The sequence below is a fragment of the Protopterus annectens genome, chromosome 11.part0, assembly GCF_019279795.1.
Source record: "Protopterus annectens isolate FY-2018-M chromosome 11.part0, PAN1.0, whole genome shotgun sequence".
NCBI lineage: Eukaryota > Metazoa > Chordata > Ceratodontiformes > Protopteridae > Protopterus > Protopterus annectens.
In genome coordinates this window covers 174777712-174798106 of record NC_056745.1, presented here as the reverse complement: position 1 = coordinate 174798106, position 20395 = coordinate 174777712, and the positions used below count along the sequence as shown (strand labels likewise).

At 39.4% G+C, this 20395-nt stretch overlaps 1 protein-coding gene across 3 annotated transcripts in view; it reads right to left on the bottom strand.

Moving 5' to 3' along the window:
- Window positions 1-9961: 9961 nt before the first annotated feature.
- The window catches only part of CRACR2A (calcium release activated channel regulator 2A), a 1193169-nt gene continuing 1182735 nt past the window's right edge, over window positions 9962-20395 (bottom strand). For all 3 annotated transcript variants that reach the window (XM_044087573.1, XM_044087571.1, XM_044087572.1), the window contains exon 19: window positions 9962-10920. In XM_044087573.1, the coding sequence (XP_043943508.1) occupies window positions 10836-10920 (85 nt within the window). In that variant the 3' untranslated portion in view covers window positions 9962-10835. The remainder of the gene's footprint in view (window positions 10921-20395) is intronic.

Genomic DNA, 20395 nt, shown 5'->3' with positions numbered 1-20395 from the left:
CTCTGAAATAAGTGCTGAAGAAGGCATACATTGGGAGGTAGTGAAAGGAAAAACAGATTTCTATTGGTAAAAGGATAAAAGAGAGAAAAAGAAAAATTAAATGGATAAGTACAAAAAAAAAAGAAAGAACATGGATGAAAAGAACACATGCAGCTAAAGATTGGAGTTTGGTATAATGGTTAAGGTGTTTGACTCAAAACACAAGGTACAGTGTTTAATTCTCACCTTTGAGAAGGAAACTGGTGAGGCTTAAATGGTATGTTAAGAAAGCTAGCCTAGCAACTAATGATGAAACTTATGAAACCATGACTCAAATGGAAAATTAAAATTTGGAGTCCTTACTGTAAATGTGAATAGTATTAAGAAAGAATATAGAAAGAACAATAGAAATGTTTGAGTGGTGTAGTACATGTAATTATAACAGAAGACACAAGATTTTTAACAAATTAAGAAAGATTATAAACAAACTATGGGGAGGAAAGGTAATCTGAAATTTGGGAAATGAGAGATATTCTGGATTAGCTGTGTTCTGTATAAATATAGTAAAGATACTAGATGTAGTTTTAGCAAAAATGGGAAGATTAACCATTGTAAATTTAAAATGGAAATAGGTATGTAGAATTATAACATCATATGCTTATACTAATTGTAAAGAAAGGGAAAGCTTATTACATCAGATTTTAGACTATGTAGTGATTAATATGAAAAGTATATAATATTATATAACAGGAGACTTTAATTGTGATTTAAGAGGCAAACATTAGAAGAAAGAAAATTATATAAGAAAAATGGAAGTTGTAAAATGTGGAAAGTTAAAACTTTGGGACCAATATTCATAGACTTACAAAAGGGGTATGTATAGAACTGAAATAAATCATTTTATATTATCTGGGTGTTTGGTTATAGGAGAAGGTCCCAAAGTTTTAACTTTCCATATCTTACAACTTCTGATCTATCCAACTCTAAAATATTAACTACCCACCTTGAAATCAACCCTAACCAAGCAATAATAATAATCGCCACCTACATTCCTCCTGGCAGTAACCTTCCCATTACAGAAACTCTACTTTCCTAGGCAGCTGCTAAATTCACCCAACAAACTATTGTTCTTGGTGACTTCAACTTAGATTGGCACTCCTGCACTACTAACAACCCATCCAACTTTATTAATCTCTTCAACTTCACCCAAACAATAAACTGCTCGACTCATATTGACAGACGCTTCAACAAGCAGTCAATATTAGACTGGATCCTAACTAACAAACCTAATCTTGGATTCTTAGCCGGTGCCTACCAGACTTCCTCAGTGACCACTATCCAAACTTTCATTACAGGAAACGTGTATATACCCAAAGCAATATCCTCTACAAATACATCACTTCCAAGAGAAAAAATTCTGCCCCCACTACTTTGAACCGTCTACTACAATAATGTAACTGGTCCCCCTTAAACACCTACAATTAGAAGATGCTATTCAGTACTTCAACAAAACATTCCTTACAATTTTAATAATCTAACCCCAACCAGGAAAGTTTGTACTAAGACTAAGCCCCTCCCATGGGTATCCAAAGACATCAAACTACTAATGAGACATAGAGACAAAGCCTGGTCAGATTATCATATATCCAAAGGCAAAGCTGACCTTCTTAACTATCAACAACTAAGAAACTTAAAAAAAAAACAAATAAAAAGAGACAAACAAGTATACTTCCTATCCTGTCAGCAAAAAATAAATAAATAAATAAAACAACCCTCAAACATTCTGGCTTTCCATCAACCAGCTCCTAAATCCAGGTCATACCTCTACAACCCCTGCTGCTACCTCAAATGATCCAGTCCCTATCTCAACTCAGTTTAACTCCCACTTCATCAACATCATCACCTCCCTTCTAGGCAGTTAACCAACCCAGCCACATACTGTTCCCACCCACCACAGACAATCACAGCCCCTTCTCTTTCTTACCGATATAAACTAATTACATAAAGACTCTCTTGTCCAAACTCAAACCATGCTGCACAGCTGCAAAAAACTCCTTAACGAATTTCTAAAACTTGCAGCCTCTTCAATTAGGTACCCAATTTCAATCCTGATCAACCACTATATTAAAGAACAATATGTCCCACTTATATAGAAAATATCTCATATTATACCTCTCCACAAAGTAGACACTCCAAAGAACTAACCAACTATCATTCCATAGCCATACTTCCCCCCCTTGCAAAAATTTTAGAAAAATGCATCCACAACCAAATCAAACTACTTCCTCAACAATAACTTCATAGTACTATAGCATAGTACCAGCACTATGCTCCTAACCTTCACTAACACCATCCGCCATCTCATGAACGAAGGCCAGCATGTCTCTTCCATATTTCTCAACATGTCTAAAGCCTTCAACACTGTATCCCACCAGCTTTTACTAAATAAACTATCTTCCTGTGTCTTTAGTTTATCCTCATTAACCTGGTTCCACAGCTATCTTTCCAATTGTTAACAGGTTACATAGTGGAACTCCCCCCCCCCACTCCTCATCTCCATGGGTGTACCCCAAGGTTCTATTCTTGATCCATTTCTCTTCATCATATTCACAAACAACCTCAGTACAGCAACCCTGCATGCCTCCATAGTACAGTATGCAGATGATGCTACCCTTATCTGCCTGCCCCCCTCACCCCAAGAACTACAACTAAATATGCAATCTTCCTTTCAGGACATTGAAACTTACCTCTCCCAATACCATCTCATTTGAAATCCCAATAAAACCAAAATCATAGTTTTCAGTAACAAAAAACCCAAAACTTCCCAGCTCCCTCTATGAATCATCCCTGCAAATGGTACCAAAATTGCCTCCACTAACAACACTAAACCTTTAGGTGCTGTCATAGATGAAAACCTCAAATTTAATATACATATTGCCCAAACCATCAGCAAAGTCCACATCAAACTAGGTACCCTATACAGGGCCAAACCATTCCTAACTTCAGGCTAGTCACTGCTCACACACACCTTCTATCTACCCTTCTCTACAGCTCTCTCATATTTACTAACCTTTGAAAATCTGACCTCAACAACCTAGAATCTTGCTGCCATAAGTTTGCTAAATTTTCCACAAATCACTCACACAGATCCCACCACTGCTCAGCTCTTTCAATATTAAACTGGCTAGATCACCACAACCTTCTGTCTCTCAATCAACTATCCTTAGCCCACAAAATAATATACCATCCCAAAAACTGCCCTCCCATCTCCTCTTTAGTTCAACCTAATACTAACATCACATCCCTCAGATCTTCCAACAAACTCCTACTAAAGGTATCCAACTCCCACAACCATCATGGCAACTCCCTCTATTCACACAGAATAGCCAAACTCTAGAGCACCCTTCCAGACAAAAATAGCAAAAAATCCAGTACATGTCCAGTTCAAATCACTCCTAAATGAACACCTTTCCAGTCATTGGCTGTGCTCCTGCCACTCCTCAGGTTAATCTTTTCCCCCACTCTTATTTATCTTTCTCATCTGACCTTCTAACATCCCTATTGTAAACTTTAGTTTAAATACTTTCTAGTGTTTTCTCATTCTGTACTGTAATTGTACTGTTCTACTGATTATATTTACTGCTACTTGGTTAAGGTGTACTACTGTGAAGATTTCTCCCTCGGTCTCCACTAATAACGGGACCTTGCTTTTGTACTGTTTCTTGACACTGTAAAATAATTCTGTTGTACTAATGTTTGCTGTTACTATGCCTTTGTTTGTTGTTATGTATTACTGTGGAGCTTTTCTCCCTGGGTCTCTGCTGAAAATGGGCCTCTGGCCCAGTTGGACATACCCGGTTAACAAATGTAATAAATCTTCTTCTTTCGGCTTTTCCCAGTTAGAAGTCAACATAGCGGATCACTTATCCACTCATGATTGGCAGTAGAGTTTTATGGTGTTGAGTTGCCACTCTGGTGCCAAACCTTCCACAGAAGGCACACACACACTCACACCTAGGGCCAGTTTAGAGTATCCAATCCACCTACAGCATGTCTTTGGGATGTGGGAGGAAACTAGAGCACTCGGAGGAAACCCACTTGACCACAGGGAGGACATGCAGACTCCGCACAGAAGGCACCTCAGCCGAGGATCACACCAGAGAACCTCTTGCTGTGAGGCAGCAATGCTAACCACTGCACCACCGCAGCCAACCTAACAAATGTAATAAATAAATAAATAAAGTAGTTGAAACAGGATTTTCTGATCATCTTGCAATATAACTAGAGATCAAGGAAAACAAGGAATATATAAAATAGGCAAAGGAATAAAAAGGATACATGATAAAGCATGGAATGACGACAGAAAGAGATTAGTAATACAGTTGTGGAAATATCCTATTAGTATGATATTTTATTAAAAAAATGTCTGAATGGTGGATGATATTTAAAATATATATTTTTTTTTTTTACAGTGGTAATATGATGTGAGAAAAGTAGAGAAAGAATAAAAGTATAAAAAAATATAATGATGTATTGGAAAATTTAGAACATAATGACAGAAAGTACTGTGACAAAGAAAAATAATTATATGAAAGAAATCAAGAAAAAATACAATTGTTATATAAGCAAAGATATTTTTACAAGGAAAAAGATCATTTTTGAATTACTTAAGCAGATTAGTAAAGCAAGACGGTAGTGTAATGACAGAAATAAAAAATGTAAAAGGAGAAATAGAAGAACGCAGGAAAAGATTATGAATAGTGTAGTACAACATGTGCAAGAAATGTTTTAAAAAAGTAGGTAGTGAAAAAAACATGAAAAGTAAAATAGTTAACAGAAAAAAGAATAAAGAGTTGGAAAAGGAGATTTCTTTAAATGAGCTAGATAAAGCATTAGGGCAAGTTAATATAGATTCAGCACTAGGACAAGATATAAAAGGTTATAAATGTATAAAAATTTAAGGGATTGGCAAAAAAATATTTTTTTAAGATTTTGAATGAATATTTAAATGAAAGTTTTATGTATGAAGAATTATGTGGAGGAATAATTAAATTCATATGGAATACAGTAGATAGAAGACAATTAAAAAACTGTAGACCAATAGTATTGAATAATAATGATTATAAGAACTTTATGAAAATAATATAAAAGAGATTTGAAACAAAAATGGAAAATGTCATGGAAGATAGCATATATAGTATAAGGGGGGATGGGTTGTCAAGCATTATCAATGATATTTAGAGAAATTGTGGATGGCATTATGAACAGAAAAGAACAAGTGAAAATCATGATAGGAGACCTTAATAAGGCATTTGGCACAACTGGACATGAAATATTATGGGAAATAATGATATAATATAGTATAAGTGAGAAAAGAAATTATGTATCTCAGCATATAGTAATAATACAGTAAAAATACTTGTAAATGACTGGTTATGTCAAGAAGTACATATGAAGAGTGGTGTAAGACGGAGTGAGATGTATGCTCTTTGCATTACTTATAAATATGATAATATGTGAATAAAATTTCAAAATGAATGAAGCAGGTTATATAACAGCTGAAGGGTTAAGAGTTCCAGTTCTGTTAACATATGCAGATGACATTATAATAATTGCAAAAAAATTGAATACAAGAAGTAGTAATTTGCACAAATGAGTGTCTAGAGATGAAAGGGATGGCTTTAAATAAAAAGAAAACTAAAGGTTTAAGTGATGTAGTGAATATCAGGGTATATATTTAACAGTGTATTAAATTTCTGTGTTAGGTATAACATTTGGAAATAAAGATGTATGTAGAATTCAATGCAAAAAATTGGAGAAATAAACCTGTATTTTCCGGAGTTCAGAAAAAAAAAAGCGTATTTGATAAATTCAGCACTGATGGGTAAAATAGCATACTAAGCAGGTGAATGTATGTTGCCAACAAGATTTGAATAAGAATTATTGCAGATATATATTTTGTATTTATATGGGGTTCTAGATTAAACCCAGTAAAAAGAGGAGTTTTGTATGTAATTAAAGAAGAAAGAGGTCTAGGGTTAATTAACCCAGTGGTATATGCTGCTTCATTTAATTTGTACAAGGTCCAGCAAAAACATTCAGTATCAAATAGGTAAGCACTTTCCCAATTATCCCATTTGCTTCATCAGAACTTGGTCTGGTCTGATGAAGCAAATGGGATATTTGTGAAAGCGCTTACCTATTTTATACTGAACGTTTTTGCTGGACTTTGTATTAAACATCTCTGGTGGATTTTGCATCTGGAGTGATTTTTGAGAGCATCTGCAGTGAGGCTGCTTTGGTCTTTTTGTTGATATTTCTTGATTTTGTACTACAAACAGTGTTCTTCTGTGTGGAATTTGTGTATTTTTTAATTTGTACAAGGTGTTAAAATGGATAAATGGAAAAGATGACAGATTGGTAGTACAATTTTATAAATATAAGTATGATAAATTTGGGGGTATGGTAAAACAAAGAGTAAAAGAGAAAAAAAAGAGTGTATAAATGAGAAATAAAATATTAGCAAGAAAAAAATATTTTGCGTAAAATAAAAATTGATATAGAAAAGATAGAAAAGAATGGTATAAGAATATAATGATAAAACATTACTATGTAAAACCATGGGAAAATACAAAAGATGAAAAAAAATAAAGCTATAAAAATAAGAATCAAATGGTGTAATCAGAAAGCAGAATGCCAAGATGTTTCATTGAGATTGGTAATAGATAAATTGCCAGTAAAAGGAAATAAGTCATATAAGAAGAAAAGTGATACAATATTTTTACATTGTCAAGAAGAAGAAACTGCAGAACATGTGTTTTTGAAATGAAAAAGAGTAAAAAACTTATGAGGAAAACAGTGTAAAGAAGATTTTTTGAAGTTATAAAATAAGTGGATAAAATAAATATGGCTATGATAAGAACAGACAAAAAGAATGTGTTAAAATAATAGATAAAAATGTATTTTATGTTGTATAGGTTATATAGATTGAAAAAAATAAATGAAATTATATTTAATGGTAAATGGATTTTAGCATCAATATTAAATAAAATGAGATGGTGGTTATGGAAAAAGGAGTGGGGGTCTAATAGGGATGAACATTTAGTATGATTGTGTAAACAGGTTTGTGTGTGTGTGTACATTTATATATATATATATATATATATATATATATATATATATATATATATATATATCTTTGAATACTTGTAAATATTTGTAGATATGTAAATATTTTGTAATTAACAATCATTTTGTATATAAATAAATGACCCTTGATTGTGTTTGCATTTCTTTTCTGTACCCTTATTTTTGTAATCCTTTTTCTTAATTAAATTTATTTTATTTATTGTTTTGTTTCTCTCTTGTTCTTTTAATATTACATGCAACATCATCCAAACTAGCAGCTATCTCACTAGCCAATCCTGTTGGCCCCCCCACAGGTGGCAACAACAGCTCCAGCATCACCACCACCAGAATTACTCAACACATCTGGCTTCCAGCCTACCACAGTTGCCTTTGGAACCTCTTGACCTACCTGCACCACCTACATCAGACAGCATTGTATCCAAGGCAGTTAAAATAGCACCAGCCAGTAGTAGTGTAAAAAGAGGTGACTTCTTCACCCATGGAGAGATGGCAGACCCTGTGGGGGATCTCATTCTCAGGAGGTTAGATGCCAGAATCTGTACATGGAGATCACGTTTCTGTGACTTGTTGAGCTGCTTCCCATCTTAGCATTGGCTCCACCTTCTGATCTAGGACCAGTGTTGACAGTACCCATGGTGACAGGTCTAGGTTGGCAGAAACTGTATCCATGAACACCTAATCCAATTTCCCAACCTGGTGTTCCCCTATCTTTTTTGTCTATGTCATCCCTGTTGATATTACAATCTTTCCCTCAACACTGTTTTCTCATTTGTCTCATGCTTCCTTCACCATTGTGTTCTCCTGCACTCATTCTCTGTCTGTAGTGTCTGTATATCCCTGCTACCTATCCTGCACATCTTACCTTACTCTTACTTCCCGTACTACCTTCCCAGCTTTTACATTTCTTGCAGAAAAAAATGGGCACTTTTCTCATAAAAAAAGGTTATGTCTCCACCCCACCCATACCCATTAACTGCCCAGATATTTGAACAAGGTCTAGATGTTTGGCTCATATTTTTTGTTCAATTTCTCTTAAAAAGTGTAGTTTTCTGGCAAATCATTGAGGACAAAAGTCATAAATAATGACACACATTTTAGTTTCCTTCATTGAATACACAGTAATGTAAAACATGTTATTCTAGCCAGTTTCCACATTTATAGGAGCAATATGTAAAATATGTCCCTGATTTTTGGCTTATGCCATGCCATTATTGTTGGCTTTCGCCAGAATTCTGGAGGTAAGAAGTTGATAGGTATGCTTTACCCCACCCCCATTTTACTCATTCCGTAGTTGCTCATCTTTTGTTCTACACTTTGCTTTCTGACCCTTTTCTTCTATGTTCCATATCCCCATTTCCATCCTTTAATCTGGTAAAAAAGCAAACAGACTATGCACATGCCCAAAAAAGGCTTCTAATTTATTCATCTTTCTGAAATTAAAATGTTCACAAAGGATCAGGAAGAACACTGATGATGCTTATGTGCAAATGACTACAGAAAGCACTGCTTGTTGTATATCAGCAATGAAGTCCAACTGAGTTCACATCCAACGTAAGCTGACAATGGCTGTCATCAATTGTGCAAATGAGCTGAGCACTGTCTTGTGGTAGATGGCAAACATGCAACAGGGCAAAACCTACTTTAGCTTGACTATTCCATGGCTCAGTTTATTCCCGACGTGATTTGTGGTTTGTCACTTCACTGAGTGGAAGGTTCTAATCACCTCATGTCTGTACATTTGTTTTCCACTTTTCTACTTTCATTCTGCAAATGTATAACATTAACATTAATCTAATATGTGCTTTCCTTAGAGTTTAAGTGTGACTTCTACTGTGGCTCACTTTGTTAATGCACTGTGTTAGAATATTACTACAGAAAGTAATGGGATTCAGTCTCTTATCACCTGTCTTTTTTGTTTGATTTAATTCAGCAAATGTGTAACATTCACCTGATATGTGCATCCTTGAGAGCTTAAGTGTGGCAGGTGCTGAGGTTCACCTTGTCATTTTACTGTCTGGTAGATTATTGCTTCAGGCAATGGATTTAAATTCATTGAGGCCTGTCTGATTTCATTCTACAAATGTGCAACATTCACAGATCCACTTTTCTGACACCTTCAATGTGGCTCATTCTGTCAACAAAGTGCAGAGTATAATGTAACTAGGCAGAGTTAATGGGTCAAATCCCCTCAGGGTAATGACATATTTTTTTATTCCTGGCACTTATCAGACAGGAATAATATTGATCAGTACATCATGTTTACTGTATCCCAACTATGCTGTCTGGGTTTCACAGATTCTAAGTTCAAGTATTACAGACTATTTTTCTGTATACCGTGACCCCTTCTCCATTGTGTTATACATCCCTGCTTTGGTTAGCAGCTACTTTGCATTCTTCTGCTCATGTCTGTTGTTTCTGTTCCCTTACTACCCCTACTATACTCCATTTGTAGACATTTTTGACTTAACTCCTTCCGTAGGACATTTCTCCACATATCTGTTACCTTGCGTTACAGCACCACATCATCAAAATAGCATTGCCATCTTTACATGTGGATTTGCGATGATTAATCTACACACTAATGCAGGGTCAATGCTTGCAGCAGCTGCTCATATGTTTGATTAGCCATGAGTTGGTTTAACACAGTCTTGCCACATGTCCCTGCTGTGGCCACAATGTGGAGCTTATTATCATATAAACTGACTTAGCTGTATCCATTGTTAATGAGCCCCGGGTTTGTCTCCCCGGGAGAATTTTTTTTTATTATTAGCATATGAAAATTAACAGAACTGTTTTCCATCAGAACATTCAATCATTTTAAGAAAGCACTGAATTTGGTAGAGCCTTTTATTTAAAACTGGGCATTTCAGACTAATCTGTGGATGAAGCAAAATAAATCAAAATGAGAGTGTAGTAGTACCTTTCCAGAACTTCATTTCTGTTAAACCAATGTGATCTTTAACATGTACTTCTGCTTTGCTTTTTAAACTGTTTTTCAAGTAAAATTCAGTAGTACACAATTCAACAACAAAATGTATCATGAGAAGGAGCATCAATACGACACAGTGGTAAATTAAAATGGCTACTGCAGTTAAAATAGCATATTTCTTTAAATTAAAAAGTACCCAGCATACCATTTCCAATGTACAGCATACCAGTAATGCAAATGCATTTACAATGAGTATATCAGTCTGCATGTAGCTAAGCAAGGTAAAATGTGAAACATTTATTATTTTGTCTTTTTTTTTTAATTTGCTGTACATCATTCTTGTAAACCATTTGAAAAGTCGCATGTGGCCAGCTGCTAAATCCAAAAAATCACAAGTGCAGTTCAGACGTTTTATATAACAAAACAATAATGAGTGTAGCAGCAGTCCCTTGGTCTGTAGTGATAAAGCACAGGTCGTTGCCTTCATATGCTCCATGTATGTACATACCTCAGCAGTGGGAGATCTCCTCTAGAGAGAGCCACTATAAAACATTTAAGGGCAACTTGCTGTTTAGTGTAAGAGAATAAAAATTTACTCGCAGTTTTTTTTTTTTTACAGACTGTTCATCATGACATCAGGGAAACAAAAGCAGCACATTCCTGGAAGTCCAGCATCCCAAAGCAGGAAAAAAAATCATTACTCATACTGGTGTGTCTGAGTATAAAGATCTGCTTCAGATGATTCTGCATGTATTTTAGGACAGGTATGCTAACTTTATCAGCAGCAGGACTTCTTCTTGGCAGAATCTTGAACTAATTGAACTGTTTTTTCTTTCTCTTTGTCTTCTTGTTCCTTTAAAATTCTGAAAAGGAAAAATGGTAAACATATGATTAGAACTCACTGCAAAAGAGAACTAGAAATCCTCTCTCCCATTATTCAATGCAAGATCATAATATTATTTGGAATTTGCATATCTTCCTAGAATAAATGAATAACCTCAAGGCAGTAAATATTTTAAATACCTAATAAGTCATATTTTACTTGCTCAAAGTTCAGCTGCTCATAGCTCATTCATTTGTATATCTGAAGATACTTGAATACACAGAATGTGTCTGTAAATATACCTTCTTAGAGTCTGCATGACCTTGAGGGCTGTACATTTATAGTGTGGAAGTATGAAGTCAGAGCCCCAGAACCAAAAGGTGCAGGGGGCTTACATCATTACAAAAAATACATTTTTAAAACTTGCTTCTGATTGTGAATATACTTTCATTTGAGCAACTGACAGAAAGTTACTAATACAAGAGCAGTTTGGAATCATGTAGATTGATAAACAACTCTATAATCAAGTATTGAGAAATCAAAAAATATCCGAAATAACTTTTGGTGAACCTCAGGGCCTCTGGGGAATATTTTTTTTTTTTTTTTTGCAGATGGGGCAACCTCTCTCCCAAACTTCTACACCTCAGTCACACAGCAGTGGAGCAAAAAAGTACAGTTGTGTACTTACCATAAATGTAGATGTTCGAGTGTATTCACTGTTGCAGTCATTACTCTTGGGTTATCCTGCTGGCAGGCTACCCGCAGTCGGCCAGAATTCCAAAGTCTAGGTCTGGCGTCGGTTGCTGTCGCCTCTTCCCTGATGTCAGTGTGCCAGGGGTATAAAAGATGCCGCCAATGCTATTTTCTTCAGTTTTTCTTGCCCCAGATGTCAGGTGCCCCAAATAGGTAGGCTGAAAAATGTACCAATAAGAAATACAAGCATAAAAATAAAATTTCCTTCATCTACAAGCAAATACACCAAAAAGGTTGTATAGAATAAAGTGCAGATAAGTCCCAGCAAAGAGAAGGGGGATGGTGGGTGGGTAACCTGGACTGCAACAGTGAATACACTCGAACATCTACATTTATGGTAGGTACACAACTGTACTATGTTCATCGTGTTTCACTGTTGCAGTCATTACTCTTGGGTAGAATCCCAAAGCTGAGGATGGGTGGCTGAGCTAAATAGGATTAGGAGAGGCTATGAGGCCCTGCAGAACTGCAGTGGCGAAGCCTGCTCTGGACGTAGAGTAGAGAAGCAAGTGGTAGTGCTTTGTAAAAATGTGCACTGAACTCAAGTTGCAGCCTCTAAGATTTCTTTGGTTGGTACTCCTCTGAGGAAGGCTGCTGAAGTGGCTGCTGCTCTGGTGGAATGAGGCCTAATGCCCTTAGGCACTGATTTGCCATGTTGAAAATAGCAGAAACGGATGCAATGGCCTATCCATTTAGAAATAGTCTGTTTTGAGATAGCCTTTCCTTGTGATCCTGCAGCATATGACACTAAAAGTTGCTCAGTCTTTCTGAAAGCTTTAGTTCTGTCCAACTAGAAGCATAACTGCCTGTGTATGTCCAAAGAATGCACAATTTTCTCACCCTTGTTCTGTGGAGTTGAGTAAAAGGTAGGCAAGTGAATGGTTTGGTTGAGGGCCACACTGGAAACCACCTTAGGCATAAATGTAGGGTTTGTCCTCAGAGAAACCCTGTCTGGATGAAACATGATGAAAGGTTCCACAGCCATGAGTGCTTGTAACTCCGAGACTCGCCTTGCGGAGGTTATGGCTAGGAGTAGAGCTGTTTTCCAGGATAATCATTTTATATCTGCTGTTGATGCTGGCTTGAAAGGAGACAGTGTGAGGTTTTACAAAACATAATTGAGGTCCCAGGCCAGAATTGGTGCTCTCCTTGGAGGCCTAATGTTTTTGACCCTCTGAGGTACTGCCTTATTAAAGGATGAGAAAAGATAGGTGGTTCCATATTGTAATGTGCAGAAAAGGCAGAGGCATGAATCTTAACTGATGAGAAAAAAAGGCCTTTGTTCAGCATCTCAGTTAGGTATTGTAAAATCTGAGGAATATTTGGTACAGACATGTCAATGCCTTGTTCCTGGTTCCAAGCACAAAATCTCTTCCATTTTTCCGCATAAGATTTTCTGGCACTGGGCCTCCTGGCCTCCAAGATAACATCCATAACAGCTTTTGAAAGAGGAGTGTTCTGAATGGCTACATTATCTGCCATGCTGCCAAATTTAAGGTCCTGAGTTGGCTCTGCAGGATCTGATTGTTTTGTTGGGTCAGCAAGTGAGAAGTTTAAGGCAATATCCATGCTGGATCTTGAGACAACCTCTTTAGGATTGGGTACCAGTACTGGTGTGGCCAGTCTGGTGCAATCAGAATCATTTTTGGCTTCTCTTGTCTGACCTTCAGGAGTACTTTGGGAAGGAGAGGTAGTGGGGGAAAAGCATATACTGTTAGATTGTTCCAGCTGAATGATAGGGCATCCACTTTCCATGCTTGCTTGTGGTAAATCCTTGTGCAAAATCTCTGCAATTGACAGTTGTGAGGGGAGGCAAGTAGATCTATGTATGGGCATCCCCATTTCCTTATTATCATTCTGAAGACTTGTCGATCCAGTTTCCATTTGTGGGGATCCGTGAGGTTTCTGCTTAGTTCGTCTGCCAGAATATTTGTTTTCCTGGCAGGAATTGTGCTTGCAGGTGAACTTGAAAAGCCAATGTGTCCCATAAGGTCATTGCTTGTCTGCAGAGGGGGTAGGAATGTGTACCTGTCTGCAGAGGGGGTAGGAATGTGTACCTCCCTGCTTGTTTATGTACCACATGACCGTAGTGTTGTCTATCTTTATCGGTAACTGTCCTGGATGAAGCAGGTCCTTGAAAGCTGTCAGGTCATTTTGAACAACTAGCATCTCTTTTTGATTGATGTGAAGATGCCTCTGGTTTGCAGGCCATGTGCCCTGAATACATTTTCCTGCCATATGAGCCCCCCAGGCATAATCTGATGCATCCGTTGTCAGTGTCTGTCTGGCTGTGGGTAAACTGAATGGCAGACCCTTGTTGTGGTGACAGGCTTCTGCCCACCTTCGAAACTCCTGTTGTAGGCAGGGAATGAGTGCAATTACTGTCTCTAGGCTGTGGCAATGCTGAGTCAAAACACTTTTCAGATACCATTGTAGTTTCCACATATGCAGTCTGGCATATGGAATTAATAGAATGCAGGATGCCATGAAACCCAAAGCCTGCAGGATTTTCCTTGCAGATAGGTGGGTTTTTGTTTTTGTTGCCAATTTATTGAAGTAAGCAGTCAGTTGTTTTTGTTTGTCTGGCGTGAGATAAGCCATCTGGGCAGTTGTATTTAAGCTTGCACCCAGGAATATTATCTCGAGAGGGCACTAGTTTTGATTTATTTTCCTTTACTGTGTACCCTAAGCCAATTAGTAATCTTTTTACAAATGCCAGATGCTTTAGAAGAGTGTCTTTGTTCTCTGCTTGAATTAGGCAGTCGTCCAAGTAGGGATATATTTGAATTCCTTTTTGCCTGCAGAACGCAATTACTGGTGCCAGGCATTTTGTAAAGACTCTGGGTGCAGTAGACAAGCCAAAGGGCAGTACAGAGAATTGGTAATGCATTGAGCCAGCTATGAATCTGAGGTATCTTCTGCAAGATTGTCTGATTGGGACATGCAGGTATGCCTCTTTTAGGTCCAAAGTTACGAGCCAAGCCCTCTTGCCCAACATGGGCAGTAGCTCCTGAAGAGTCAACATCTTGAATTTTGGAACTTCCAGAAACTTATTTAGTATAGACAGGTCCAGAATTGGTCTCCAGGTTTTGTCCTTCCTGGGTACTAGGAAAAGTCTGGAGTAAAATCCTTGCCCCTGCTCTTGTTGTGGTACTTGCTGAATGGCCCTCATGTCCATGAGGGCTGTAATTTGTTTTTGTGCCTCTGCCCATTGATTGTGTGGCAGGTCTGGCATGACCTTTGACCTTGGTAGAGTGTTAGCAGCTGCAGGGGGTAAAGAGTCAAGGGACAGTCCGGACTCTGAAAATACATCATCTACAATGTCTAGAACAATAGAAATAGCAAGGGATCTATGCTGAGGAAGAAGCAGGAAGTCTGAGCCTTTTCTTAGATTCAGAATAATCTTGGCTCTCCCAGTGGAAATGCTCCCTCATAGTATGCTGTGTTTCCCCAAAAGAATAGTCCTCAGGAGGAGAGGCTGAAGGAATGAATTCTTCAGCATCAGAATCCTCACAGGGAAGCATGGAGTAATCCTGTTCAGAAGAGGAATCAGAGGAAATAGAAACCTGATCAGAAGAATCATACTCTGTCGCTTGCCTAGGCCTCTTATTAGGAGGGGGATGGGAGCCCCTGATCAAGGTAATTAGGTCTTCGGCCATTTTGAGCATCTGTTTTTTAGGCATGGAGGTCTGAATAGGATAATGCTGTACTTGTTTCTTTGTCTTGAGAGCTGCTTTAGTCTTTGTCTTTGAAGCTGAAGATAGCTAAACATATAGTTGTGTAGGCCTGAAGACACCCTCAGACGCTGATGCTTGCTCAGCGGCTCCAGACCCATCTGAGGGACTGATTTCCGAGTGTCTAATACCTTGAGTTTTCAGAGGCCCAGTCAGCTCCACATGGGAGTCGGTAGCGGTCTGTGGCTCTGAGGTAGTGGGCGCCAGGGGCTGCGAAAGCGCCTCACTGAGAACCGGTGAACCGGCGACTGGCCTAGAAGAGGCTTCGTCGTCGGTTTTGGACCTCGGATGCCTATCCTTGTCCTTGCGTTTTTTGTAAACTCCAGTTGTCAGCTGGTCTGCCGGTATTATATAAATAAATCTTCGGCCAAAGTAATGAAATGCAAAATCAAACCAACACGTGATAGTGCTTTGGTTAAATCTAGCACAAAACCGACAGCAACGTTGTGATCAGGGCCTAGGCAAGGAATACAGTAAGAGTGAAAATCCTTATGAGGTATTTGCTTCCCACAAGAAATACAATTGTTAACTTTTTCTGACATCGGTCTGGAGCAAGAAAAAAGTTTCCTCAATGGGGTACTTAGCTTTAATAAAGACTTCGATTCTGAAATTCAGATTTGAAAATCTCAGGAGTCGGCCGACCGGCACTTGCGAACTGCTTTTGCTTCGGGCACCGTGCGGCAAGAAAGACTGAAAAAAATGGTGTTGGCTGCATCTTTTATACCCCTGGCACACTGACATCAGGGAATAGACAACAGCAACCGACGTTGAACCTAAACTTTGGAATTCTGGCCGACTGCAGGTAGCTTGCCAGCAGGATAACCCAAGAGTAATAACTGCAACAGTGAAACACGATGAACATCAGAACTCCACTGTCAGAAAAAGTTGTTTCATCCAAATTTATTTGATCATTTGCCACTCATTGAAAGTGCTGTTGACCAACTTTTATGCACCCAGCAGTTCATGTTTAAGTTAATGAAATACAACTTTCATAACATCATTTTATATGGAGCTTAATTGAAGCAGCTGAAAACTTCCATAAAAAGCATTCCCCTATCACTAGAACAATCTAGCCAATAAATAAAATAAAGGTATTAAACAAATGTTAATTATACAAAAGTTATCTGCTTACCATAACATTAAATCCATGTTGTCCGATTTTCATCCTGTTCATACATAGGTTCATAGGTTCATACTAGGCTATCTGCCCTAGGGCATTTATAAGCCTAGCCAGAGTATGTTTGGCTTTCGCCACCCATTTTAAATTAATTTTGCTATGCCCTTTTTCGAGGTTAGTATACTGTGCCTCTGTCTAACAGTGACACAGAAGTGATACCCAGGGTAAACCTACGATCTCCCATCCACTCATCAAGATTCCTCTTGAAGAGAGTCAATAAGGGACTCTGACTAACCTGGACTGGGATTTTATTCCAGAGTGAAGGGAGCCTCTGGGTTATGAATCTGTCCCTCCAGCATGTCCTATTTATTTCAGTGCTGAGGTTTAAGTCTCTCGAGCGTATAGCTCGATGGGATTTGGATTTTTTGAGGTACAGCATGTCCCTTAATTCCAGGTTGGACATGGCTTTACACGTCAGGCACAGGTCACCTCTGAGCACGCAGTATGCCACTGAGTAGAGCTGGAGTTTCTTTAACCGGGCAGCATATGGCATCTGTTTGAGCCCTTTGATCCTCTTGGTGAGGTACTTTTGGGGTCTTTCCAGTTGCTGCAGGTGTTTAGTAAGGTACATCCCAAAAGGGGAATTATACTCGATTATGGGCCTGATGAGGGATGAGTAAAGAGGCACAATGACCTCCCCTAATATAGATGTGAATCCCTTCATGATTAGGTGGGCTATATAAAATGTTTTTCTAACCACTTTGGCCACGTGGTTGTCAAATGAGAGATTGTTATCAACTTGGGTCCCCAGGTCCCTAATTACTTCTTCTGTACTTAATGGATTACCACCTATGTGGTAATTTGTGGGCACTTTGTTTTTGTCAAAGGGGATGACTATACACTTTTTGGTGTTTAGCTTGAGGCCATGGCTCTGGCACCAGTTGTCTGTTTCTATGAGGCCCTTTTGGAGGATGCTTGTGTCGGCTGGAGAGTCGATTATGGCGCCCAGTTTGCAGTCCTCTGCGAACTTGGTCAGCCACAGTCCTTCTGTGTTGGCCTGTACCTCCGAGAAATATATACCGAACAAGAGAGGTCCCAAGACTGAGCCTTGTGGGACGCCACTTGTAACTGGTTTGGAGTCTGACATGGTTCCAGCAATTCTAACCATGTGGGTTCTGTCCTTGAGCCAGTTTGCAACCCATCTAGTGACATAGGGGGTTATATTTAAGCTGGTGAACTTATCTATAATGCCCGAGTGGGGTATTGTATCGAAGGCTTTTGCGAGGTCCAGGTAGGCTGTGTGGCCACCTTCCCTTCGTCGATGGCCTTGGTGACTGTTTCAAAGAAATCGACCAGGTTTAAGAGGCAGGATCAGCCCTTAGCAAAGCCGAACTGGGTAGGATCCAGTGTCTGTAGGTCCCCAGTATCTTTATTTATGAGGTCCATGATGATCCTTTCCATAGCTTTGCAGACCAAGATAGTCAGGCTTATGGAGCGATAGTTTCCAGGGTCCATTGAGGCACCACCTTTGTGGAGAGGGACCACTGTTGCTGTACACCACTCTTTGGGTACATATCCTGTAGTAAAGGCTGAGATTGAACAGTAGTTTTATGTTTGGGTTTAGCTCTTCTTGGAGTTCATGTAGGACGCAGCCCGGGACACCGTCTGGTCCCACTGATGCTGTGTTTTTTGCTTTGGAGAGGGCGGCTCTTACCTGAGCATCTGAGATGTCAGGGGGGCAGCACTCTGCTGGGATAGATATTTGCCCTTGTGGTGGGGAGGGGGGGAAGAAGTTTGCGCTGTACCTGTCAGCTAGGATGTTGGCAATGTCTGTGGGTTTGTTGTATTTTTTGTCATTTTGGACTAATTCTGAGCATATCTGGGAATTCCCACCCAGGTTCCTAACATAATTAAAGAAGGCTTTGTGATTATCCTTAGTGTCCTATGTAATTTTTCTCTCGAAGCTGGCCTTAGACGATTTTATGTGTGCCCTTAGTTTTTTGCTAATACTGATCAGAGATGCCTTCCCTTTTTGGGATTTTGCTCTATCATGTAGTAGTTTCCTCCTTCTATTGTATAGTTTGTTTATGGCTGGGGTCCACCAGACAGGACGTCTGCCTTTGGAGGATTGGATCTTGGTTTTATTTGGGATTGCATGATCCATGCATTCCTGAAGGTGTTCATAGAATGCATTTATAAAGGATTCTGCGGTCTGGGCTGTATTTTCCACAGGCCCGGGGGCTTTGAAGGATTCCATATCGGTTTTGAGGAGTGTGAAATTTGCTTTAGAGAAGTTTTTCACTGTGGTTTTCTGGGCAGGGGGTGGAGTCGGGATGTGAATATCCAGTGAGATCAGTTTATGGTCTGATCTTACCAGTGAGGGATACACTTCTGGTCTGGAGCATAGAGTCCCCATGTTGGTGATGATCAGGTCCAGTATGTTTTCCCCTCTTATGGGAGTGGTAACAAGTTGTTTCATAGCATTTGAATTTATGAATTCTAGGAACCTTTGGGCTAGGGTGTTGGAGCTAGAGTAATGCTCCCAGTCTATGTTTGGGTAGTTGAAGTCGCCCAATATAATGGTGTTTGGAGAGACCTTCATATTTTCCAGTGTTCTCAGGAAGGCCGAGTGGGGTTCCTGGGTTTGGGAGGGTGGTTTGTAGCAGGCTATAAACTGGAAGGCAGTTTTACCCACTGTTAGTTGCACATGGATAGTCTCTGATGCTTCGTGCTTTGCCACCAACCTGGAGGTGTGGGCATCTTTGATGAATATCGATACTCCCCCTCCTTTTGTGGTTCGGTCCAAGTTTTGGGGCCGAAAAGCATGGTATGAGGTATAACCTGGTAGTGCTGGGGTGCTCTCGGGAGCCCTGAACCAGGTTTCTGTTACTGCACAGATATCGATGTTTTCCATGCTAAGGAGAGTTTCGAGTGTGTGCATCTTGAGGTTTAGATTTCTGACGTTGAGTAGCATTACTCTTAGTTTCTTATCCCTTGTGATACCTATGGAGGTGGGTTTATCTTTTGAGCCTTGCCTAAAAAAGGCACTATGGGGGTAGCAAGAGCCTTTGCCAATATCCGAAAGCCCAGGGGTGACAGGTGCAAGCCGTCCCTAGCGAAGCATTGTGGCTTGTCGAGCATATCATCCCAGGCTGACAGGCATTGGATCCCCTTTGAATGACACCAGTACTTAAGCCAATTGTTGAAATTGATCATCTTGTCTTCATATTGTGGCATCATTCTTGGTGAGGGTAAGATGCTACTCAAGGTCAGGGTCATACTGGCCTGGGCTACATGCCCAGAGAGCTCCTCTATGTCTCTTTTCATGTAGTCCAGGGAGGCACGTCTCAGGTCATTCACACCAGCATGGACAATGACTGAGTCATATTTGTACTTGCCTTGGACTGACCTGAGTGCTTGTGTTATGTGGCGGATCCTAGCGCCCGACAGGCTGCTCACCGTGACCTTCTCTTTGTTCAGCCTGGTGAGCGGGATGTCAGTGTGCCTGACGATAGAGTCACCTATTACAAGTGTATCTGATGTGTTGTTTAGCCTTAAGGGCTGTGACTGTTCGGCACACTGGCTTTGTGAGATATGTGTTGCACGTGTTTTGTTTTGGGGTAGCAGTTGCTTGGGTGTCTGCTTTGGAGGTCTCTGCTGCTTAGGCAGATCTTTATTTAGAGCCTCCGAGTATGTTTTTGTGTGATTATGTGTTTGGTTTGCTGTCGTGGCAGATCTATGTGAGACTGGAATTGTAGTGAGTGTGGTTTCCTTCTCCTCCTGACTGGTTATGCCAGTACTGAGTTGAGAGAGCTTAGCCTCCAGTTTGGCTATATGGTTGCATCTCTCACATGTGTTGGAATTTGTTGGGAGAAGGAGAGGGTTGTCTGTGTACATGAGGCAGTTGTAAC